At 39.4% G+C, this 26,717-nt stretch overlaps 1 protein-coding gene across 1 annotated transcript; it reads right to left on the bottom strand.

The window, feature by feature from the left end:
* Positions 1 to 214: 214 nt before the first annotated feature.
* Positions 215 to 25,958, bottom strand: SEC16A (SEC16 homolog A, endoplasmic reticulum export factor; the record flags this gene model as incomplete). The annotated part of the gene is made up of 31 exons (XM_082008799.1): positions 22,084 to 25,958; positions 21,354 to 21,499; positions 18,575 to 18,660; positions 17,486 to 17,621; positions 16,493 to 16,691; positions 15,169 to 15,346; positions 14,249 to 14,391; positions 13,429 to 13,490; positions 13,056 to 13,194; positions 12,557 to 12,799; positions 12,131 to 12,228; positions 11,341 to 11,422; positions 11,035 to 11,152; positions 10,677 to 10,788; positions 10,275 to 10,380; positions 9,646 to 9,786; positions 9,418 to 9,531; positions 8,542 to 8,746; positions 8,100 to 8,348; positions 7,306 to 7,394; positions 6,231 to 6,278; positions 5,887 to 6,045; positions 5,566 to 5,643; positions 5,263 to 5,319; positions 4,461 to 4,572; positions 3,982 to 4,119; positions 3,203 to 3,303; positions 2,770 to 2,844; positions 2,082 to 2,141; positions 1,105 to 1,179; positions 215 to 283 (listed from the first exon to the last, which is right to left on the bottom strand). Exons 1-31 carry the CDS (start codon positions 25,882 to 25,884, stop codon positions 215 to 217), a joined length of 7,419 nt encoding a protein of 2,472 aa, XP_081864925.1. The 5' UTR covers positions 25,885 to 25,958.
* Between the last annotated feature and the right edge of the window lie 759 nt (positions 25,959 to 26,717).

Raw genomic sequence — 26,717 nt, 5'->3', positions numbered from 1 at the left:
ATGTTTCTTAAAAGGAAAAGTTACATATACTTCACGTTTGGTAATGATTTGTGTAGATGAGGTGCAAGTAGGGAGACCCATGAAAAAAATCACCCATCATTAAATTTCTGTCATGTCAACTGCAGCTAGTACTGATACCATGTGCCGTAAGATTGAATAGTTCTTTGCATACTCAGAACACAAGTGAGAATCCCAAATACAAAGCCATTGTATTCTACTTCAATGTTGGATACTTCCTCTGTCCAATTCTTCCCAGCCTTGAACTTCCAGAGGCTGCAGGAGACTGAAAAAGGAGAACAGGAACAAAAAATGTTTAGTAAAAGTGTCATACTGGAGACAAAAAGTTGGCAATAAAGTTTTCAATGCAAATCTGTTAACTTAAACAGGTGCTAGACTGGTCTATAAGCACATTTAACACTGCATGCAACACTGCAGACTAAGCTATTAAAACGTAAAATCAAAATGCATCCAAGATTAAGATTCTGCTTGCCAGGTGATGTTGACTATCAAAGCCAAATCACCCTTCAGAGGCACCAGATTTTCACAGCAGTACACAGTTTTCATCTCTGTGGCTCTAATGAGGCAAGAGAAACTCATCCTGCAGTAGCAAGAGCCTTGTTCCATGTACAAGCCTTGCTGTAATGCAGGTACCTGTGACAGTGAGATGGCCTCTTTTGTCACACAACCTTTTAACCCTTCACACTTGGTTTGAGAAAAGATGAAAGAGACTGCAGTGTGGCAGCTGCTCCTTCCATTACTTTATCTTGCAAAATTCCCAAATGCTACACAGGCAGGGAAAGCCCAGAGGCAAACCAGGTGACAGACTGGATTATCTCACTGTAAAGACGAGCTGGGGGTGGGGAGTGCGGGAAAGAACACGAAGACTATGATCAAAAGGCAGCTGGGAGAAGAAAAGGCGGAATTTGTACTGATATTTAAGGCCACACCAAGTTACTTATTAAAAGGTAGGTGTGGCCTGTGGTCACTTAAAATAAGAAGGTTCAGCATGACTATGATTTACTCAAGCAACATTTCACTATACTTGGTTTAACAGTCAGGGCTAACAAGTCCATGGTTTTCTTCAAAGATGAGGCCTTTACTCACTTGTGCAAATTGAGAAGGATTGTAGAATGGTACTGTTCCTGCTGAAGGTCCCCCTGAAGGTGGTACAGTGGCAGGCTAGAAAGTAGATAATACTGAAGTTACTGCAGAGCTTCACTGCCTCTCAAATGTGGTTTGCTTAGTCATACAGAGCAAATATTCACAGTAATAATGCCAACAATATGGACAGAGCAGCATATTGTAACAACTGCAGAAAGTGCTGGTACAGTTTGCATCCACATCTTTAATATTACTTGCTTAATGTAGGAATTGGCAAAACAATGTCACATGCATAAACTGTAAATAGCTCTGAAAATCCAAAGCATGCAAAACCAAAACAAGACACCAGTGCAACTTCACTGAATTAGTACCTTCTGCTTTTGTTAGTAGACCTTAGGACTTGCCCCAAAATAAACTTTCTACATGAAGTTCTGCTTTACTAAGAAATATCAGAAAGGGTTTGCATCACCCCTGTATGGTGACGCCACAGTACTGGAACTTACAGCAGAGATGAAGCATTCCTTTAATTCCTACAGGGGCTTTTGCAGATGAAACAGGCAATGGTATTATTACTGATTTGAGACTAGCAGCAGTAGAATGGCAAGGTTTTGCTTGTGTAAGTCTTTTTAGGAGTTTTTTGTTTGGGTTTTTTGTTTGTTTAAAATCAACTGACTTCTTTGGTATCCCATGAAAGAGCTGATCAAAATAATTAAGTGAATCTCTTAGGAATATGAACATAAACAAAAAGCATGCCTTTGGAGTTGGATTACATGCATTCTCATAAGTACAAAAAACTCTGAAGACCCTGTTTGAGAGTTAAAAGGAACACTACATCATTAGTCACTTTTGATGTTATTTCTGTGAAATGAAGAAAGGGGAAAATGACTAAAAGTAGCATTAGTAAGTATCTGAGCAAATGCAAAATAAACAGGGGAAAAGTAAATAAGTTAACATAAATGAGAATGGCCAGCCACATGTACCTGATTAAAATGCTGGCTTACTTCACGTGATAATGAACTCATTGAACTAGAGCGCGAAAGCTACAAAACAGCAAGAACACACAAATACAAAAAAACACAAATAAAAAAGTCGTCATGCATGTCACTGCCCCAAGCTTTCAGTTGTTTTATTTAATTTTAAAAGTCTCACTGCCAAAGGTTAAACCAACTTCGAGTTAAAAAAAAAAAAAAAGTAAAGCCAGAAGTTAGTTTAAATCAAAAGGACTTCTTAAAGCACAAAATTATATAGATATAGAAAACTTTTAGTAGGAACAAAGGCAATGTTACTCTGCCTGGCACATAGCAATCTGTTTTCCTCTTTGTGTCTTGCACTTAATATTAGTGAAATTATATGCATGCACGGAGGCAAGAAGAGGTCCTCAAACTGCTATTGACATTTTACTCTGAAAAAGGCTTGTAAAAGTCTACTTATATAGAAGGAGATCACACTACAGAACATAGGCCACAGAGGTTGAACTTCTTGTATGGACTTAGAGGTTCTTTCTGTACAATTTTAGAGGCAGTCATACGATTCCATTTTGGCTAGTTATCAGCAACTGAATCAGCTACTTCTTGTTTTAGATGGCCCATGTTAAGTCCACTACAAATTAATGGTTAAAATAAATATGCTGCAAAGGTCATTAGCTAACTACTTTGAATGAAGCCTTACCTCGCCTGATTGGGAACCATCATGGTTAGAAACAGGAAGTCCAGATCCAGGAGGAAGGATTGCAGGGTTTAAATACTAAAGAAAAACAATGAACTTTTATTAATCTTCGTTACTATGATGCTATTCCACATTTCTGCTATATTGAACCCGCTGAAGTAAAACAACATTACAATTTATCAGGGCAGGTGACACACGCAGTGTATGGCTCTTCCTATGTTCTTGGTCCCTTTGGTCACTTTTCACAGGCTTCCCACTTCCATTTTTACTTACATTTCCCTTCTCCAGTTTTTAACTAAAATGTAGGCATTATGTTTGTGTAAAACAACAACATGTTTTGTACATACTATGTGGCTATGAAACTACTATTCAGAATCATGAGGGTTTTTTAATCAGAAGTTTGAATTATACATACAAGACATTCTTTCTAACCCACCTCTGGTTCAACTGCTGCAGCAGGATCTGTGTTGGTTTGATTTGCAGCTGGTGCGTGCTCCGCTGCACCACTCCCTTCCATTGGCTGGGGTTCCCCTGGAACTACAAAGGAAATGGGATTTAGCCAAACACACCATACCAGGGCGTTTGACTTCACAGATAAGAAGCAGAGACATCAGCAGAACTGAATTTCTACAATACCAATCTTCTTCCAGGAAAAGGTAATTTAAAGAGGGCAGTGTCAATGTCTCTAGATGCCCCAGTCTTATTGCAAGTCTGCAAAAGTAGGAGATGCATACAGTTCATACAGGTAACCCTGGTGCAACACAGCACATAGTAAAAGCAGGAAAAAAGGGAAGAAGGTAAGCAAGTGTGCAGGTAAGACCTCTCCCTTTCTTTCCCCTAATAGCAGTCCTAGAACTAAGAACAGGGGTCAGAAGCAAGCACAAGATACTGAGCGACACAAGACTGCTACACAGTTTAAATTTTTCTATTTGGATGGCCTAGCCACTTTGCAACGGGACCGAGGGTTGGGCAAAAAAACCAAAACCGAACCTTGTTGTTTGCAGCATGCAGAGCTGGGCATTACTAACCCATTTGTTTTACTGCAGTTCCCAGACTAATTCTACTTCTAAAACAAATTGGAGTTAATGAGATTGAACAGTCTTAAATGTTCATTAAAGACTACATAATACATACTCTGGCAAAAGTAACTTAGATGACCATACAACCACAAATAACTATATAACCTCCTTACAATTTTATCCGCTCATGACACACCTGAGTTTGGAACAAATACATTTGCAGGAATTGGCATTGGTGCCAAGGGGGCAAATAGGTCTGATGGCGCAGGAACAGCACCACCTGACTTGGTTCCGCCTGGATTTAGGACATCAACGTAACGCGCTCTGCTTCCAGCTGAAACAGAAAAATCCAGAAATAACAAGAAATAAGCCTTCTGTTAGTCAGCCCTATGTCTATTTCAAATAGTCTGCCAGTTAAGCCATCTTTCAGACTCAGAAAATAATGCTCCAGGAATACAAACAACACTAGCTTATAGTCAGGTTACAGTTGTGACAGCAATCACAGTGCAGAAGCTAGGTGCAAGCAAAGCCAGCAATAGCCACAGATCCATGATATCACTGAGTTGCGAACTGTGCCCAAATAACTCTAAAAAAGCCAAGTCTTCTTCCTTCACATTTTACACAAGAGAAAAATCTGAAGTCTTCCATACTCCAAGCATCAGTGCTGTCTGTTACCTGCTCTTCTGGAGAACATGTTGACAGGGGCACTAGGTGGGCCTCCAGGTCCAGGTGGAACAGTCTGAGGAACTTTAGGAAATCCTGTTGGAGGTGGTGGCGGAGGCTTACTCTGCAGGGAGAACAGGAAAAAAAAAAATCCAATCAAATCATTGACCAAGAGTTTTAAAGCAAGTATGTCTGACTTCTCCTCTTCTTTACCTATCCCAGAGCACATACAATTTGGTGTACAGACTGACATCTTGTAGTGCAAACCAGTATTCCGCATCTTCCATTTGATAACTAATGTTAAGTGGCATTTCTACAACTCATCTATGCTCATTCTAAAAGAAAACATTTACAACAGCAGTTCTTATAATTTGTTTGTGTTTTGAGGCAGATCCTTGAATGACAAGGATGGACAGGATGTGTGATTTTCTTTGCTTTACATTTTCAAAACTATAGACTCTTCCTACCTTTTTTTCCTATATTCTGTTTGCAGCAAATCAATTAACCAGCAATTGCCTAGGTGATGTCAGCCTCTATGAAGAGATATGCTGGACTAAGTTTAGAGTAAATTCCTTTGTAAATTCAATCGCAATTACTGAATCCACACCAGCAAATAAAGATACAAATGGTTCCATAAAGGATGTAGACTACAAGAACATGTAACCTGTTTATTAGTTTCAAAAAATGTTGCACATTTTAATCTAAATTCAGTAAAAAGCACCTCTGAAGAGCCAATAACAGATTAAAGAAAATTGTATGCCAGTAAAGATTTGAGTTTTACACTTGGGGAAATAATGAGTCCTCAGACTTTTACCTCTTCTTCTGGTTCATCCAGATTAACCCAGCGTTGTTTTTGTTCATCCCAAACAATCTACAAGAAAAGCACAGTCAAAGATTAGGAGTTTCAACACAGCTGTTAATCAAAAAAAAACCCAACCCACAAACAAACAAAAAACCCTCTAACTTTTTTTTTTTAAAAGCTAGTCTTGGAATAAGCATGATCTTGAAAGTTTTACACACATTTGTTTACTCGTCAAAACAATGTTCATCTGTCATCAAGGAAAACATTTTGAACACATTAAAATGTATAAAGGTTTTTGTGATTTAGGGGCCTTACTGATTTGTTCTTGTCATCTGGAAGGTGAGCTTCATTCTTTCCTTTTCCCATCAGCCAGCGAAACCAGTTTGCACCAGTCTAAAAAGAAATTAATGTATTCAGTTAATTCTCTCAACACTGTCTTTACAGGCAGATTAAAAGAAACATTCATGCAAAAATTCATTTTCTATTAGGGACTTCAACTCTGAGCCCAGAGTTGCACCTAATGAATAGAAAGAAACAGTTTAGTCAGGACCTCTTGAATCAGTACCCTGGACCGGGAGTACTCACATCTACTAACAAATCTCCCCCAGCTATAGCTACCTTTCTTAGAAAGCTTACCTTTCTAGGTGCTGCCTCCTTTTTAATTTCTTTTTTAGTCTCTTTTCCTGCAGGAACAGAGGGAGGAGGAGAGGGCTGTTTTGCTGCAGAGTTGGATCTCTCTCTTCCCACAGAATGAGCAGAGGACTCTGAAGTTGTTCGGGATCTTTGCCCATAGCCCTGTATTACAAATATACAAGAAAAGTACAAAGCTGTCACTGTTGGAGTAATGAATTACATTTCATCTTGCTAAACAAATTCCTCCTTTGAAAAGTTAGTAATAGGAAGAGATACAAAAGCATGTGAAAAATAAACATAAAAAAGAATGAAGATTTAGTGAAAGAAACACCCTGCTCATGGCATACCATATGTGCTGAAGACTGAGATGCAGATCTGGATCTTCGTCCTGGTGCCTGGTTAGATATAAAGCCAGGACATGCTTAATAAGCAAGCTGCTAAATAGCTGACACAACATTCACTTTTTATCTAAAACGTCCACCCAATTAAAGATATTCAAGCTGGTCATTTGGGTACTTCTATCTCCTCTGACATGTAGGAGGTGCAGAAAAAGAGGTAAAGTCTGGCCAAGTAATTGCACTATCATGTAACTGGTCCATTAAAGAGAGTTAAATCAGGGCACTGCTGTGCAGGCTAACAAGCCCACAAGAGGAAAGGTATAAAAATGCTGCATCAGGGAGTGGTTGCTGCATTTGTTTTCCCCTCCAACATTAGGTTGTTCTTCTAATGTTAGTATAGCAACTCAAGCATAAAAAAATCTCCCTGTTTCTTCTACAAGTATGGTTAACTTCTAGTTAAAAAGTCTCCCCATCCTTTATCAGTTGCCAAATGGATCTCTATTAAAAATGTTTATATTAATTCTTTCAAACAATTGTCACTTCAGAAGACTAAACTTCCAAGGAGATACCAACTTCAGTGGTATTTAAAAACAGTGAAAATACTATACATTTTTAAAAGGGATTTGGCATTCTGATAAACACCTTCCACATTCCCAGTCATGATCAAGTGGTAGTCAAGACTATGCTTTTACAACTCAGTCACAGAACTGTTCTTTAGGGCCTGCTTGCCTCGCTTGCTGATGTATGCTACAAGTTCTTCTGGCTATCAGGAATCATTCTGGGAGATGGGAGAGGAAGGCAGGGCAGAGAAAGATAAATTAAATTCTTCAGACAACAGCCTGGTATCCCCTCCCCTACCCCTTTTTTTTTTTAAAAAAAATTCTTTTTAGAGAAGAAAATTATAGCTAAAATTTTTCTACTAGTTCTTCATTATTTATTCCACTGAAGGGGAAGGACAGTGGGGAAGAAAACTTAAGTTTCAAGTCTTGCTGAAGAGCAAGACAGAGTCCCAATATACTCTTGTGTTTGCAGGGATCTTCAATGCAGCTGACAGTTGCTGAAGAGATGTACAAAATAAAGATACCATGCTAGCCATTCTGCCATAGAAATCCTCCTCTCTCTGTTCAGGGAAAGAGTTTTGTGAAGGAGACTCTGGGGCAGTTCTCTGCATTCCTTAAAAAACAAATTAGATTATGTTAGCAGGGGGGAACACAACGACAACAAACAAACACACACAAAAGAGCCCCCAAGTCCCACAACACCACTTTTAAGGCAAAAATTTTCACTAGTTATGAATTTTGTGCTAGAAAGAACCTGGTCTTTTCAAGAATGTGAACTGCACTTGCTATAATTTTTTTTTTTTTCCTCCTGCATGGGTATTGTGCTTGTTCTAAACACAGGTCAGAGCAGGCGAAGAGATACAACCATCAATATGGGGCAGTTTAAGGTTCTTCCCACCTCTTAACACAGCTCTGCCAAACTTGTGCATGCCTTCCCTCACACATGTCAGGTTCTGCTGTCACAGAATTAAAATTTATCAGGGTCCTAGAAGCTGATGTCCAGAGGCAGAAAGCCCTGAGGCTCCAATCACAGACCTTGCAAACAGAGCTGCCAATCTCAGTGCACTCAGCAATTACCTGTTATGGTCTAAATGATTATCTGCTGAGTCCAACCTCTCTTTTAAACTAAGCCAAACAAGCATGATGAATACTAGAACTTTCCACAGATGTTTCTGTACCATGTAATACGTGGTGTTTTTAAATTTCATTACCCAAGACTTGACTTAAGATTTTCTAAATATTGAGGTATTTTGCATTATTCCTCAAAATACTTCATTCCCCTTATAAGGGAGGAAAGCTGTTTACTAAGATCCCAGACCTGTTTCCAGGTTTGTCTGCTCTTCTGGCCGTGGTTCAATTTCTTGTGGTGGCCCTCCTGGTTGTACTGCTGACCCTAAATACAGTGGTGATGGTTCAGTTCCATACGGGTTTGAAAATCCTGGAGGTGCAAAGCCAGGTCCTGGAGCAACAGGCTGAGAAGCCACTAAATAGAAAGGGACACTTCGGACAGCTTCCTGGTCACCAGGAGGAATCACAGCAGCTGACCCATCAAGAACAGCCTGAGGGACTGCAAGCAGAAAAAAAAAAAGTTAAGTTATAACAAAACAGAAATTCCAGTGTGAGAACTTTTCACCCTCTATAATAAAATGATACAATGCGGAAGTGAAATCTCACTGTTTCTGCAACCCTCTTAAGTGGTTTCTTATACCAGAAACCTGAAATGTTTATTTTCCATCATGAAAAGGATATGAAACACTAACCTGAAGGCATCAGCTGCACACTTTGCATCTGTTGAGCCATATTGGGTAATAAGGATGCTAACAATGCATTTTCAGCACCTGGACCCATGTCACGGCCAACTCCTGCTCCATCACTTTGACTAGCATGGTCTAATTCAGAGCTTGGTGTACTACATGCATATGGTGGTGGAGTGGATCTGTCTGTGTTATAAGCTATTGCACCCTCCTGCACAAAAAAGCAAGATCTTATTAACTGTACCAGACATTAAGTTCATAACCAAGGGAACATATAGCAAAGGAAATCTTCACCGTGAGAACAGCACACAAGCTCTCTTACTATTTAGTCAAAAAAATGAGTTGTCAGCCATTTGCAGGCCAAGTTCAACCAAAACATGGAAAGGTTTTTTGTTTGTGGGGGATCGCTTTTGTTTTGGTTTGGGTTGTTTTTGTTTAAATGGAAGCTTAGTTAATTAGCTCCATGTTCAAATTTTAATAGATCTCTTTATGGTCAGTATTTCCACTTTGTTACAATCTAGCTACACTAATTCACAATTCACACACAACTCTTTTTTTTCTGGCAAGCAGATCCTATGCTTACAGCAGGAGTTATTGCAACCTAATGAACCTTGCAATTCTCCTTGCATCAAAGTACTAAGAAAAGCCTGTTTCATACAATGTACACCACCCTTTGACTATTCTGCATTGAATATTAGGGCACTAAAGTGTGGTAAATCCACTCGGTTTAAATCATAACACTTGCACTTTACGACATGAATATATCATAAAGTCACTTCATATGTTTCTGTAATTAGCAGTATAAACAAAACCACTTAAAAAATTGTATTTACACTAATCCTTAAAAAGGGAATACTTCATGTTGAAAAGTACATTCTGTACCTTGATCTGTCCATCCACATGTCGAAGTCTTACTAACCATGAAGGTTCAATAAAAGATTCCTGTTCTGGTTTTTCTTTTATCTGTGGGTCAAACAGGCGTAGTTGTGATGACATCTAGAGAAAGGAATCATTGTGAATTTAAGTTCACCAGCCAAAAAAAGGCAACTTTAGCCACAGCTTACCACCTACAATATGAAACCACAAATACTTAATTCTTCCTTAAGTTACCTGGATTAGCTGGCCAATAAGTACAGGTGAATAGTAATGTGGATCTTTAAGGACAGTTCTGGAAATCACTTCACAATAATGGAAAGCCTGAGCAGCAAGTCCCATTTCAGCTAGTCGGCAAGCATAGATGAATTTGAAAACCTATGGAACGCAGGCAGGTAAAAAAAACCAAGTCATCAGAACATTAGAAGTATCAAATGAAAAGCAGTCTGTCCTTTCAGTTGAAAGCTCAGATATTCCAATTGTCACATCTATACTAGGCAGGAAAAAAAAAAACCAAACTGCAAGGTAAAAAGCATTCAATTCTCCTCTTCTACGCAATGTATCCAATTGAAGTTATCTATTTGTCTACAGCTAGTGTCAACACATTCTGCTGGATTTTTCTTTTCGAATATAGTAACAATAATAATAAAATTTAAAATTCAGAAGTTGAGAATGCACAGATGAAAAATGCGACAAGAAGATTTAAGTGACAACAGGGGAAAAAAAAAGCTAACTTGCACTACATTATCCACAAATATTTCATGCTACAATGGATAAAATATTTGCTGTGCTGAATACAGCACGAGAGATTAAAACCTCACATAAAACCCGCCAAAATAAAAAAACAACCCAAAACAGCTCTTCACCTGGAAATTGGGCAGGCAGCCAGACTGAGTTCCTAATGACTGTGCATATTCATAGGCTTCTGTTCTTTGAATGGCTTCATTGGTGGCAAACTTAAAAAATGGCAAGCTATTTGGGAATGGGAGAGGAAAAATATTATTTAACATTAAGATTATATATGCTGGCAATAAATACAGACAATCAGAAATGAAGTCAGAAACATAGCTCTGTTAGACACAACATCAGTAACTTCCACTCTTCAAACAAGGACAGAGCATCAGATCCTTATCTCAAAACCAGCTGTGGCTAGCGATAAGGGGAGCAGCGCAACTCAGTCTCTCAAGCCACTAAGCTTTAATTTTTGTATCTAGAAAGTTGTGTTTGGGGGAAAAAGCAAAAAAAAAAAAAAAAAAGGAAAGCCAAACCTATGATTTGATCCAATTAGGACAAGCTTTGTTGTCTTCCTTGTGTAAACTCCAAAACCAACTTGGGCCATAAGGTAACAAAAATGAGCAGCATCCAGCAGGCCTTTAGAAGCTGTAGAGAAATAGGTGACAGAACTCAGAACATTTCCCGTTGGGGGCACATCATAATTCAGTGTCCTATGTTGTTTTGGCTTTGCATTCAAATACCTTCACAACAGAGACACACCCATATAAATCTGTTCCACTTCACATTTTACACAGCAATTGGTTGTTTTCAAAAAAAAAAACAAGCTGAGTAATTAAAGCTTTCAGAAAGCTTTTCCTTCAGCCATCACCCTGTTCATTCCCCAAGAGTTACCAAGAGTGTCTCCCATGGTAGCAATGGTCCTGGATTCCAAGTCCACATTATTGGTCAAGTTGGATAACACCATTGCTAGATGAGGTCTCCAGTCTCCCCATTTCTCATCTCCACAGCACTAAAATTAGAAGAATTACTTAGTCAAATCAGTGACTGGAGCTCTGCGTGGGTGTTTCAACCTAAAAAGGACTAAAACAACTTAACTGACAATTCCAGGAAAAGCATGTGGAAAGATTACTGTTGTGAACTACACTACTCACTGCAGTACCTCTTTAGTCTCAACTGCAGCTCACACTTGAATCTTACCGTGGATGCAGCTGGCATCCTTCCAGACATGAGCTGGTAAACAGTCTGCAGAGGGTCATTAATTGGGAGACTGTTGGCAAATCTACAGAGACATTATACAGAAAAACAAAACACAAACATGGGGTAAGCAGTTAAAATGTGCTTGAACACTCAGTGGCAGTTAGTCTAGCTTAGTTTAAGAGAAGGAAGTGCTGTTTGAAAAATACTACACTGAATAAGCAATTACCCAGCAGATAATGTTCAAAAGCAAAACGTTAACTAGTTAACTGATCTGCCACTCTGACATAGTCCATAGTCCAAGCTAGGAAAAACCTCAAGGATTCTCCCCATGCCAGCAGACTAGACTTAGTAGGTGACTCCACAAGCTCAGGAAGCTGAAAGTTTTTCTGTCTACAGACAAAGCATGCACCAACACATCTGTTTCTTTCAGGCAAGGAGAATGAAGGGTATGACAGAGTTACTTGGCTTTAACAAAGTTGACAGTTTGGTTTTTGCAGGTTTTTTTTCCAAAGCCTGATTAACAGCACCTGTCAAGCAAGATGATACTGTTCAAATACCCCTTAAACGGAACGAGTGGCATAGAATAACTTCTCTGGTTTAAGTTTATGGCCAGAAGGCCCCAGAATAAAAAGTAAAAGATGACAACTGAATATACAGGTAAAATTAAAGCATAATTCTGGCATGAGCTACTAAGGACAACTCATGATTTTGATAACTAAGATTTCTGAGCACCAGGTCTCATTAGCAGAATAGGTAGTCATATTATACTAATCAACAAGCAAAACAATACCTGGTCATTACTCTTGCATGTGTTCTGCTGTCCATTTTGCTGGCAAGTAGCAGAGCATGACCCCATAAACCATGCTTCATGGCAGACTCCAAAGCATCCTAATTAACAGAAATTAGTTTCCTGGGAAGAGCTTAACATACTGTTCAGATAAACAATGATTGTTTTACAGTAGTACTTTGACTGAATGAAAAAACATTTTTTTAAATCAAATGCTAACACATGAATATAATTTTGTTTTATATTACAAATTGTACAGCATAACATTTTTCCCTATGAGTGTAGTGCAGTTCCATGAAATATTATAAGCATATGCACTGCAAGTTGCAAAAATTATTTTAACTGATGCTTAGAGCTTTAAGATTTGTGAAAAGTAAGTAAACAAAATAAGACACATGCAGTATTTGGAACAACCGTATAAACATTCACCTTCTTGCGCCCATAAAGTAGCAACTCTCTGAATCTCTCTGTCTCTTTCTCAAGACTGTCAATTGTGGTTACAAGACTATCGGTGAGAAATGAGAGCTGGGCTTCACCAGATTCCTCTTCCACTTGTTCCAAAGCCTCATTAGTGAAGTCAATCAAATTTGCCTCATTAGGGGACTTCCCAGGAAGCCACACTGTTTTATGATCTCGGAGCAAAAGTTCAGCCAGGTCTGTTCCCACAACAGTCTATCCATGTAGAGAAAAAAAATAAAAATAAAAAATCCATTATTTCAACACTGCCTGCATTTTATTTGTCACTTCAACAATGTGTGAATATCAGCACCTCTGAGCACCTGAGGACAAGTGAGTAGCTTACCTGTTCCACCAACCTGTGAACTATTCCAAGATAAGTCACTATACACATATTACTGTCTTCTACATAAATATAATTTTGTGTACAAAACATTTTAGGATAGATAAAAATTCAGGCAGTGAGACATACCCCATTCTGCCTGCACAACAGTACAATAAAGTCCCAAAGCAGACTTGCAGATTCTTTGTCAATTAAATTTTCGTTCTTAAAGCACTGTGTAGCTTTATTTTGTGCAAAATTAATAACATCCACTTTATGGGTGTCATCCCTGGAAAAAAAAAAAAAAGGAAAAAAGTTTTTAATGAGAGAAATGTAAACATTCAGATCATTATTGTGATTACTATGAGGAATAAATTTAAAGCTCATGTATTATCCAAGCAGGTGAAAAGGCACAAATATTTTAAGTCAGTTTAAAGCCTGTAATTTGCAGACAATTAAAAGTTTGATGAAGAAATGAATTCTGAATGCATGAAAGTTATTTCTGAAATCTGTAAGAACATACTTAGCAAGCGGACCAGGAAATGCTCTCATCTCTTCTTGCTCTGCAGAATGTTGTAACATAGTCTAAAACACAAATACAAACCATAAGATATTCTTATAGCTATGAAGTTTGCTTTTTAAACAATAAAACCCCAGACCCGAAGCTCTTAAACAATATACATATGGCGACTTGCAAGCTGCACAAGGATAATAGATGATGAAATCTACTTTACATGGAAGTCATTCTGTAGCACAGTATAAAAATGTTCCTCATATCTCCTTAATCATAGAATAGAATCATAGAATCACTTAGGTTGGAAGAGACCTTTAAGATCATCAAGTCCAACCATAAACCTAGCACTGCCAAGTCCAGTAATTTTCCTGTACTTGTATGCAATTTTTACAATTCTACATCCTTCTAGTGATATTTTACCAACGAATTCTACCCTCATCACGTAAGCCTGTCCCTCCATATATTTTACATGACTTGAGTATTGCATTTCTTTGTCACGGCACAAGAAGAATGAAAATATACCCATGATATTTAATCCCCAGTACACGAAAAACAAACCAACACAACTCCAGCCCTTCTAGGGTGTAGGGATTTTAAGTGAACAAAATTGTAAGGAGCTGGATGATCTGATCATGACTACATCATCTCTCAGGAAAAGAATTTTTAAAGTTATTGTTTTACTTACTATTACAGCGCAAGAGATAAATACAAAAATACATGCGTTGACATATAAAAAAGAAGTCAGGAAGATATAGATCCAAGTTCCCTACTCCCCTTCCAAAGGACAGACCTGTATTCCACGACCTCCCTTTTTTCTTTTAAACTTTACCTCCATACTGTGTATTTCAACCAGAGCCGGCTGTCCTTCTGAAGGCAGGTTTGGCAGCACTTTTATTAAGAAGCCCCCAGGACCAAACCTAGCACAGATATGAGGCACTGAAAATTTCTCAGGTGTTGAGGGCCTTAAAGGTGCTGAAATGGGAAGAAAATATAAAGAAGAACAAGTAACCTGTCTTGCAACTAAGTAAACTTGTTGATATATTTATCCAATTCAGTAATCCTGAAGTACTAGTGGAAAAGACTCTGCCATTCAATTTGGCTAAACTTTATAAGCAACAATTAATCGGTTCCATTATAGTCCCAAAGATCGTCTGAAGATTTGCAACAAGAACAAAACTAGACTACAGAACCTTAAAATCCGCTTGTTTTTTCAAAGCAGGGGCTTTGATTGATTGTATCAGACACATTTCTGTGATCTCTGTACAAATACATGACACATCTTCAACGAGCTAATGATACACTTCAACATACTCTGGAAAAGCTTTTCCAGAGAAACAGTGTTTTGTTCCACACTGAAAGGGTAAGAAAAAAATATGGAAAAATATTAAGTTAAACTTTAATCATTCCCCATGAAGCACAAGCAGTATAGTTAAAAATCTATCAAAAAAGAAGACATTTACAAATTGAAGTATCCAGTATTTATTAGCAAACACTGCCTAGCTACTACTGTTCTATGATATAGCCAGGTTTCAGCAAGCAAGTTATCCTTACACTGAAAAGGAAACAAAACTTTGTTCATGTGCACATAAAGTGTAAAACAGCATTTTTTTCCCTGTTGACAGGCTAAATGAATACATGAAAGGCATCTCATACACTACGAATACTAAGCAAAAGAAGCGCAAACTGCTACTAGCAGACAAACTCACAAGCACAGTGCCTTCCCTCCTCCTTCCCCAGTGGTGCCAATACCTTGTTCTACAGCTGACCATCCAGTTTCAGTCGGGTAGCCATAATCTGTAAAAGGCTGTTGTCCATCAAAGTTAGCAGCATATCCGCCATATGGATAATCTGCGTGGAGTGACACTGCCTGCGCAGTAGTTTCATACGTATTAGCCGTTAGATCATGATTACTTCTATACAGCTGGCTCTAAATAGATCATATTAGTAGTTGTTAGCAGAGAGCATGAAGTTACACAAAGCAAGCAATATTGCAAGCATGACTCAAGACTGCAAGCATTCCCCATGTATAGACTTTATACTGTTCGTAAACCAGGCCTACTACATCACTGCATTTGAGAAAGTTACCCTGCAAGACACCTGCAGCAATAGGCTATAGAAAATAACTAATAGATCTTAGTGTTCTCCCTCGGTGTTTTTACTACCATTTGATCTGTTTGCATCCAAGTAAGTTCAGTTCTCTTGCAACAGAATGCCTATGTGCTTGTGTGAATAATAACATTATAGAATGAGTTACAGGTTCCAGTGTAGCTGTATCAGCAACTATGGATCAGAATCAATGATCACCTCTGCTGTAACACCTTGACAGAAAATCTCAACTGATATAACCTGATGAATGCCTAAATGACTTCAGGTGCCTAAAGATTAATGCCTAAATGATCTTCAATACTTCCAATATTACTAAATTAACTGGAGTTCAGACTGGAAAACCACCTAAACTTCCAAGAAACATGATGAACTAACATGTGAGACTACAGCTAAAATGACACATTGCACTAGCAAAGACTGTACCTCAAAAATTAACCAAATATTCTCTGTGTTTTTCAGGTATTTGTGGCATAAGTATGGCTACTTGTGGCATAAGTAGATGAGTAGTCAGTTAGATTTGGTTTCTACTTTTAAAGTCAAAATAGCATCATACAAATATGAAGTTAGTCTTTTAACAGATCCTAAGTTCAGTAATAGCATTCATGCTTCTGATGAGAAAAATAGCATAACACAAAGCCAGACACATCATCAACCAAGCACAGCAAGGGCAAAGTTCTCACAAACAGCAAATGGATTCAGTAGGGGAAATTTTCCATTTCTGTGTGTGTGGCAACTTGCACAGCTGAGTGCTGATTTTGGTTAAAGTTCTCTTGACAACTGTGATAAATATTAAGTCAGAACCATACTACAAAACAGCCTTAACTTACAGAACAAAAGTTTTCAAAATACATATTCCCCAAACTAAACCCATAAATATTTCCACATTTCTAATGTTTCACCCACCCCTGACAGAGAGAAAGACCCAACTCAGCTGAAAGAATATTTGATGTGATCATTTGAAACTCACTTGTTGAGAGCGAGAGCTGAAACTACTTTGGCGACTGTGAACACTGCGGGAGCTACGGAGACTGTGACCAGAATGCTCACTGTGGATGCTGCGTCTATCAAATTCATCACCATAAGGATCTCTATGGGGTTCAGATTCATCATCAAAACTTCCAGTAAAACGAGGATCGTATCTCCAGTTATCTTCATATCGGTCGTGTCTGAAGAACAAAGAAATATACAAAGCAAAAATGAACATAGCCATCCATATCCCTGAGGGATGGGACTTCACTGCATACCTGTCAAGAAGAAAACTGTACCTAAGTTCAGAAGGGCTTCTGTATTATTTTCTAGATTGAGGTTTTTACTACAGTAAACAAACTGACATTTCTTCAATAAGTTCACCTAGAATATTCAAGATCAAGACCAACATCATACTCAGAGTCTGTTCTAGGAAAACCCACAGAATGCTCACCCGATCTGAAAATAAGTCCTACTGCCTTAAAACCTCTTCTTAAAAGTGACATGACAACTCATCTGTTTTTCCTCAATGACCAACATTAAAGCTACAGAAAGGACTATCAACATATATTTATGAAATGTTTAATAATGCATTTTAATAGTCTGTTACAGGATGCATCTGCATTCCTAGAGAATATTGAAAGAATTTTATTTATAAGGCTGCATAACACCCTGAAATCCTGACGCCTGATACAACTGTCACAACAGATCAGAAATTTGGAAGACTTTGGGGCAGATCTTCAGCAAATAAAGCAGTATTTCTGTTAGCGCACAAGCAAAGCCTCAGCTTTTGCCTTAACACTTACTGCCAAAATTTAATTTTCTGGTGACACATTTGACCACGGGGGACTCATCCCTGAAAAAAACAAATACCAGATTCTCCATCTTCACTCAGACACACACACTAGTTCTTCTGATCATCAGCAGCACCTAGGCCTTGTGCTGCCCTAGATCTGGAAAGAGCATTGCAAGAACATGTTTCAAATGGACAAACCTGTTGCCATACGGATACACTTCTCTCTTCTGGTAAGGGCTGTGTTCAGCATCATACCAATATCTCTGATCATAACTTCTAGGATCTCTGTATCTGGTGTCGTATGCTGATGAGTAACGTTCCCAGCGACTTGGATCTTTAGAAAATAAATGGTTTAGGTATTGGAAGCTGTTGCCCATAACCTTTTTCTACTCCCTTCTCTTTAATTACTTGCTGATTTGGTCCTGAAGCATATAGCAAAACTAAAATAATGTACTTAAAGCTACATAAATATGTCTGCTCGTTTTTAGTTTAAAAAAACACAAACAAAAAACAACTTAAAAAAAATAAATTTCACACCTTTCAGAGAAACATAGTTAATATAGTTAGCTAGATACTCTTGAAGGGACAGTGTTTACCATCAGACAGCTAGATCTTTTCTAATAACTTTTAAAACATGATTGTAATATGATAGTATCTCAACAAATATTAACAGAATCTTTGTGATCAGTCTTCAGATCATCATGCTAAATGTCTCAGGATGTGGACAGATGTTGCTTAAAATCCTCCCAGGCACTATACAAGCAATTATCTTCAGATTACCAACGCCAGTACGTCTCTGTGAGCATTCAGACAATTATGAACAAAACCAATTCTAGTCATGAGTCAACTTCTGTTCACACCCACACAAAATTTACTTTAGAAGTCTGCCCGCAGGTTACGCACCAAGGATACACCCCGGTGAATGACAGGCTTGCAACACATTGAAGAAACCTATTCTGTAGACTTACAATGGTGTGCTTTCACAATGAGGAGGCAAACTGAAGGCTGGTAGTGAGGAAAAAAACCCTTAACTTACTTTCAATTTACTAATTCTACTGAATAAAAAGCATCCAGGAAGGATGGCATGGTAGTAAGAACTGAAGTAGACCCAAAGATCAATTTTCAGCAAGTATAACTTTATTCTTGCTGGTTGTAGAAAGGATACCAGTTTTATTAATATGATAAAATATAATAATTCTCTGATCTCAAAGTTCCTCCTCCCAAAAAATTTTTGTTTAAACCTGCAATTTTCTATAGAAAAATTCAGAGCTCATTTTGACACCTTACCTCCATAATCGTATGAGTTTGGGTAATAGCCTGGATAATAATCACTCCATCCACTTTTCGTATAATAATCTTCGGGATACCCTTGCCTGAAAGAAAGCGCACAGGTATAAAAATTATTATTCCTCCTTCAATTTCTTCTAAAGCCAGTATGAGATGCGAAGAACTATATGCCACAACTGATTAGGTAGAGTTTCATATTTAAAATAATTAATTTAGAGGAAATCAAGGAATCATAAAATTAAGACTTTAAAAAACAATATATCACTAAATTGTTGTGTGCCATAAGAAGCTGAAAGCTCCTACTATACAATAATTTAGTAATTTTTGTAAACTGCTTGGGTGATAAGTTTAATTACTTACAGACAATCACAAAAACTACTGCTAAAATTAGCAACCTTTGCACTGTCTCAACAGAGAAGTCAGTAACTTAACAAGTAATGAAACAATTGCTCCCTCAGCTTTAGCAGCATTTTGTTATATATCCTATGGTGATGAAAAGAGGAATACGGTCTGGAGAAGAGGTCATGAAAATGGGTCAGGACATGAACTAGCACTCTCATAGATAATTCTGAACAGAGAGTTTCAGCCTTCGGGGCTGCCATTGTGTCATCTGTCACCAGTGTTAAATACAGTCAGAAAAGAAACAAAACCAAAACGTACTACACCTTTCCTTGGGTACCTTGCCAAAGAACTCAATATTGTATCGCCTTGTTCCACTTGGGAGCTGATGTATATCTGTGGCTGGCAAACACACAGAATACTAACATTGTAGGGCTAGCACTACCATAATCTCAATGCTTTATTTTCATTCTGCACTCAGTCTGTTTCTCAGTCACAGCTTTTCAGTAGATGCAGCAATGTTTTGAGTGTTAGTATATCCTTACATTTAATACTTCAGTGAATAAATGAAATAGCATTGAGATGCAATTGTAACACAACACATCACTACACAACTAATTTCAGGCATCTTCTAGGTTATTACCCTTCTCCATAGGCTTGGATGGACAGTAGCGTGTAGCAAAGGCTTGTTGTTCATTTGAGCAAACAGAGAGGACTGAATTGAAGAAAATACTCATTCACAGAGCCCGTGTTAGAATACTGATTGTCCAAATGAACAGAACAAGCACAAGAACCTGACTAAAACCAACACACCAAAGTAAGAGTCAGTGCATAAACAAAAGATAATTAGAATAATTTTGATGGAAAAAGAAAGATGTGGCCATTACTTGAAAAATCATGAGCCTTTGTTATATGCCATTTTTAGGACATCATCCTACAATTTCTGAAAAAAGCTAGAAGATAAATGTTAGATGAAAAATGTAGTGTGTCTACATATATGTATGTACACATACACGAGTATGTATATACATATATGCTTATGTCTACTCACACACATATGTATACATACAGGCACAGGAGGTAAAGATATTTAACGCCAATGTGGAATGATGGGAACTTTCATGCTCTTCTACAACTGATCATACAACTGAGAGTGCAAACTCCAAAGTGGCCAAGCAAGTCAAGTGATGCTCCTCCCAGGAAAGTGTGGGAAGTTTGCTAACACAGCACCTACCTCGGCAGAGAACGAGATCTGATCTTATCAGATCAGGTTCATCCACCCAATCTTCTCAGTCTCCTTCAGAGAGATGTTATTTCCCTCCCCAAACAGGGTTTACAAATCTGCATCATCAATACTGGTACATTAAGTAAGTATTCAGACAGGCTGTCATACTGACTTTGCCACTCTTTGGCTCTGCTGCCCTGCAGTACCATACTGCAGTCCACATCCGACTGCACTGTCACATCACACATCAATGCTGACAGAGCTACTCACAACAGGCTTTGATCTGCCCAATGCCACCTATAGGAATTTCAACCTCTTATAAAAATAGTACCTAAGAAGAGTACACACCAGGAAGTGCTACTAGAGGTCATCATCTCATTACAAGATCTCACGGTGCACTTAGATTCACTTACGAAGATGATAAAAGCTACCATACGCAGCTACAGCCATTGTCCGTTTTTTATTTAATATTTGCAAGTAGCATCTGAACACATTGTTTCCCCTCTCTCAAAATTTTTATTTCCTATAATCAGACAGACCAAGGCTTTTAAGTTTTCCTAAGTCATGTGCTACCTGCATCAAAACCCGTAGTGCAGTGGGTACAACATGCCCACGTAGCACCTTTGCTACATGGACCACAGTCTGGGAGTTTTGTGAGAAAGCTTATCCACACAGTTGAAGTAATCATGAGACAAATTAACCTGACACAGCGCCAGGATGTTTTCGCTTGATTCACCATCTCTCTCTTCTGAACATCTGAAACACCATATATCAGTAGGCCACATGTACTGCTATGCTTACGAGGCAAATCCCAGACCACTGTTCTTATTAACAGAACTAGGGGCCACTGCTTAAGTGCTAGCCAGAAACTATACTATGGATTAACAAACCCACGGCCTACACTGCTCTGTCACAGTACACCTGAAAAAGAGCTAACCTCAGCACCAAGTCCATCGCAGTGACTTCCTGCCTGGCAGAAATGCCAAGAACCACCCAGAGAACTGAATGAAAGAAGCAATAAGGCTTTAGCAACAGGAAAGACTGCAGAATCTTATCCTTTTCAGAAGTGGCATTTGATACCGTCCATTCCTGTGGCAGCACACAACGAGTTTTTGAACTTCCTAACTGCAGCTTATGCTACAAAACTCCACAGGCATCATTACACTCACTGCTTCAGGGTATAGCAGATCTTTACTCCATTTAGGAATTGCATACCTAGAAGGTGGCCTGTCAGAACAGTGACTAGCTCTGGAACTAGGCCGTTCAGGCTCAGAATACCGATAGCTCCCAGGTTCCATATAAGCAGTGCTGGTGCTATCATAGTGTCTGTACCGTGGGTCATACTGTCCGTAGCTATCCTCCTAGAAAAGAGATTGACATGTAAGGTAAGAAGCTTCCCTCCTCCAAGAATAAACCTTTAAAAACAAAAAAAAAACACCCATACACACCACAACTGTGATACCTGAAGAGATGCAGATTTATAGACTACAATATAGCTTCCGATACCTGTTGTGGCAAGTTATATTCAAGACTATTGATAATGCTAAACTTCAGAAAAAAAATTACATCTGGACTAAAGGCAGTTAAACCCCTGTTTTAACCTGCTGGCCACTCTGCTAAACTGTCAATAATTCAGACAGCAGATGGGAACCAAATTTGAACACCTGGGCAGCTAAGACAGTTATAACCACCAACTTTTTCCAAAGAACCAAACAAACTGCTATCAGGTTACATCTGTGCCAACTGGAATTGGTATTAGCAAGTATTTTAAATTTTTATAGTCTTCGTAACGTAAGTTTTGTTACTGCTATCTGGATTCTCCCTACAATTAAATACTCAACATGAATGCTATACTGAATGTTGAGTTCAGTTTAACAACTGTTTAAACTCATAATTCAAACATGAAAATTACTAAGGGGAGAGGAAGGCAAAAATAAAAAATTACCATGTAATAAAGATGAGCTGCTGTTCTGGTGTCTGCAGGAGGATATGGTGGTGGATATGGAGGCTGGTAAGCATCATAAGGATGTCTATAGTAGTAGTAAGGGTTCTGGGGTGGACCAAAGGCATCCTGAGGAGTCTGAGACAGGGATGGACGCTGCAGGTCTTGTTGCACATTTGGCATGACTGACTGACTGGTGGTGGCAGAAGGGGCTGAAGCTGGAGCACCCAATGGCTGGCCAGAAGCTGGTTGCTTATCAGGACTCGTCTGATCATACCTCGTTGCCAGCTGTACTGAACTTGCCTCTTGGGGACCCATGGGTTGAGGATGGTTACTCAGTGCCTGGTTCTCATGCTGCTGTGATGCCTGCATGGCTTTAGTCCCTGTGGCAATCTGATAGCTTGAAGGAATTGAGGACTGCCCAGATGATGTTGGTTGCTGCATTTGAGCTGTTTGCATTTGTGGCTGAGATGGCAATGCTCCCTGTACAGCTCTGTCCGATACAGCCTGATGCTGTACATCTTTTGTCACCTGTTGATAGAAATGTTGTTTGTCATGCATCTCAGGACCCATCTGGCCAGCACTACCAGCTGACTGTTGAGGATATACTGGACCACCAGGAAGTGACTGATTATGCAGCTGTACAGAATTACTTGCACTGCTTTTCTCCAATGTCCGTGATACTGTGAAGTCGAGCACTCCAGCAGCTTCTTCTTTGATATTTGAATGATTTGCAGAATTACTAGCCTGTACTACAGAATTAACAGGGGGGACTAGTGCACTTCCACTGGGGAGGTTCGTCCCAGGAGAAACAGATGAATTAGACCCTGGCTTGCTAGCAAATTCAGGAACAAAACCTTCCATATTAACATTCTTTTGCCCTTCTGGAGCCAAATTAAGTGGAGTTTTCATAAGCAAGTTTGCAGGCTGATTAGAAGCAATATCAGAGGAATTAACAGGGCTTTGTAATAAATTATGTTTTAACAGATTAGTATTTGGAAGTGCATTAACTAATAGAGATCCAACTTGCATCACAGGTAATGGCATGTTTTCCCCAGAAATGATCCCACCAGCATGTGAAGTTTGGAGACCCATCGCAGGCTTGTCCCCAACCCCAGAGTCCTTCATTGGCTGATTGTTTTCATTGCTGCTTAGCTGATTAGATAGAGAAATAGAAAAATTAATTGGCTGTGCCAAGTTATAGCTTTGATTAGGCTGAGCAATCAGGATAGGCTGATTTTGCAAAGACTCTGTAGGTGGAGAAGACAACAAACTTGCATAACCAGAACTTGCCTGAGACTGAAGTGCCTCCTCTTCTCCCATTTTGGGAGGATTCTCAAGATTTTCAGAAGATGTATTTCCATCTTGGGAAAGCTGCACAGCAATAGTCCCTGGTTTACTCGGTTGCTGATTAGACAGGCCTTCTTCTGGTGGCTGAATGACTTCTACAGTTTGTTTGGCAGGTACATACACTGCGGGAGCAGCAGGAGCTAGAAGAACATTTCCCCCAAAATTAGGTAACTCATTATGAGCCCACAAAGTTGTTGCTGGGCTATCGCATTTCTTAACTGCTCCCTGAGCTCGTGTTGAGGACCTTCTCTCAGATACTGATTGTATGTTTTCCATAACAGGTCCAGAATACAACACATTTCCAGCTTCACCAGTGACTGCAGGAGGCAGTGGGTGTACCTGAGGCATGAAAATAGTTTCCAGATTATCTGGTGGCTGTTCAAGATTGCCTGGAGACGCAGCTGGCACAGATGTATTCTTCTTGATATTCTTTTGGTTTGAGTGGTTCTCTCTTAATTCAACCACCATCTTTGCTTGGTCAATCTCTGCAGGTTTTGCACCAACTCCATGGGACCTCACAGGTTCAAAAGAACTATTTGCACTTGTCTGAAATACTCCTGTAGGCTTAGGAGGACTTGGAGTTGGGGGCTGGGATAGATTACCATGGTAGTTCTTGCCCAGGTTTAGCTCACTTGAATCGCCTCCCAAAGGAGAGGAGTCAATCTGTTTAAAGAAGCTAGCAGAAGATTCCTCATCAGGCTTCCCACTTTCTTGCTGAATAAACGTACCGACTTGCTCTTGAGGTCTCGCTGAGCTAGAAGCACTCCTATGGCTAACGTTGCTATAGTTTGAAGATACACTATCTGGTCGTACAGGGTGAGGTAATGAATCAGGTGCCTCCAAATTTGGTCCTCCTTCAGCATGGCTCACAACAGCATTCTTTGGAAGCATCTGACCTGGAAAGGATCCGTATCTGTACAGATCAGGACCAGCAGCAGGAGATGAAGCATTGATGTTCTGTGGTTCACTTGGCAGCACTTCTTGATTCTGAATGCACTCCAGGTTCTCAATGTTTTCATACTGTGACCCACCATTCCCAGACATGTCACCTACCTGTGCCTTGTCATCACTAACAAACATAGAGTGCTTAGAGGCCTGCGTCTCCTGCCGACTTACAATTTTAGGAAAGTACTGAACATCCATTCCTTTTTGTAACACCTCACTGGCTGAGCCCGTACCAATCTGTGCCTGAGAGAGAACATTAGTTGCAACCCGCTGAGGATGCATCGGCTGGTGATACAAGGATGCCAAATTTGGCTGACAAGCATCAAACTCAGTTTTCTCAGCTATGTAATTCTTTTCAGCTGAAAGTATTTCTTCATTTTCTGCCTCATCTCCTTTGAAAAACATGGAGAGAGTTCCTGACTCTCGATCTGTGGGAACAGGTCTATTTGATGTTTCAGATGTATCTGGAGACTGGTTTTTGGGCTTATTTTCCTGAGCTGTGGGAACAACAAAACTGGAATCTTGCAGTGGTGGCTGTGGGTAAAACTGTTCCTGGTACGGTTGACTTAACCAAGTGTTAGTCATTTCTGTGTTCTGCCTAAACACATTTCCAGGCTGGATGCTATTCATGTGATGACTGCTATTTGCAGAGCCGTTTTTCCCATTCTTTTCACAACCAACGGATAAAGGAGCTTGCACAATATTTTGTGGAATACCTTGGTGTACAGGACCCTGCTGCAATTTTGTCTGTGGAGGAGGAATGGAAGTGCTAACAGAAGATTGAGAAATGTTATGAACATCAATCTGAGAAGACAGCTCAGGATAGGGCATAAAATTTCGCACTGGAGACTGCAGGTTACCTTGAACAGGCCTCCACGGAGACATAGGCTGCTGAGGAGGTGGAGGGAAGAGTGCTGTTGCATTGGGCCCTGAAGGAACATCATTTGGATCTCTACTAACATCTTGTCTGCCTCCAGGTTTGTCTGATGCAGACACCATTCCAGGATGCACGCTGAAAGAATTTTCAACTGCTGCTCCTGCATTATAATGCAATGGTACTGCAGGCCCACGGAGTCCAAGATCTGCATTTGGATGCACTTCTGTAGTACTATTTATAACATATCCTGGGGACGGTGAAGGAATTGGAACATTAGAAAATGTACTGGTATTTATTCCTGGTTGAGATACAGGAGCTGATAAAGATGTATGCAGTCCATGAGGATTGTCCCCTGCACGTGACGGTGAAGTATGCATAACAGCTGGCTGTGGAAACACTGCTGGGGAAGAACTTTGCATAACCAATGCATTGCCCTTGGATGGATTATCTAAAGAGGAACCCTGTGGAGTTTGTCTGCCAAATGCGAAAGGGTCTGTCACAGGCTGCACTGGGGCAGCTGTTGCATTTGCTCGTTTACCAAGCGAGCTGTTTCTCCAGTACATGTTCCGAGCAATGCTTGCAGGAGGTGGAGCTGCCGCTCCTGGTGGAACAGTCTGTGGAGGCTGCTGCATGGTGGCTTCTAGCAGGGTCAGACGCTAGATGACAAACTAGTACTGGACGCTGTAGATAGATTCCTTCTTCCACCCTGTTAAGGCAAAAAAGATGACAAGTCAGTTTCCTTTCTCACAATACATGAGTACTTTAGCAATCTCTATTTTAGAAGCAAAATTACTCAGAGAACTTGAAGTGAAAATACCTCTCTCTTCTCCAGAACGCATAAGAAATTTACACATAACATTGTATTGCTAAATCCAAGCCCAGTATCAATGAAGTTTAATGCTGTGTGGTAACATTATTTAACGATATTAACAAATAGCTCCAAGTAAGAGTAATTAAACACAGTTCAGTCCTGTACAAGTGTTAAAATCTCAGGCTGTTAATACACCGATGGTATCATATTGTTACATTTCCCAAAATTTGTTTTAAGAATTATGCATCATAGACAAGACACAGCAGCAGTGAGCCTGCAATAGAACCTGCAAGCACTATAGCAAACTCAATTTAATTATAAAGAGTTGATAAATTATTATCTAACTCTAATTCTGTTGGAGACAATCTTCAGCGCCATTGCACTGCTGCTCAATGCGAATGGACCTTTTCACAGGTAAGATGAGAAGCAAGCATCTCAAGAAAGATTTCATCAGATGTTATTCCCCTCAACAGAACACAATCAATCCATTTTTGGTTTAGTAAAGAAAACATTGTGTAGGACAGTTGTGTTATTTATTTTGAAAAAGGCAACTGGGTTTTTATCACAAATATTCTCTCTTCTAGATGACTGCTGCATAATAGTAAAACTGCATTTAAGAAAATAAAAGACAATCAACTCTCCCCCACCTATTAA

Source organism: Phaethon aethereus, assembly GCF_964289735.1.
Source record: "Phaethon aethereus genome assembly, chromosome: 20".
NCBI lineage: Eukaryota > Metazoa > Chordata > Aves > Phaethontiformes > Phaethontidae > Phaethon > Phaethon aethereus.
The sequence above is the reverse complement of the archived record's forward strand: the minus strand, read 5'-3'. Positions and strand labels throughout refer to the sequence as shown.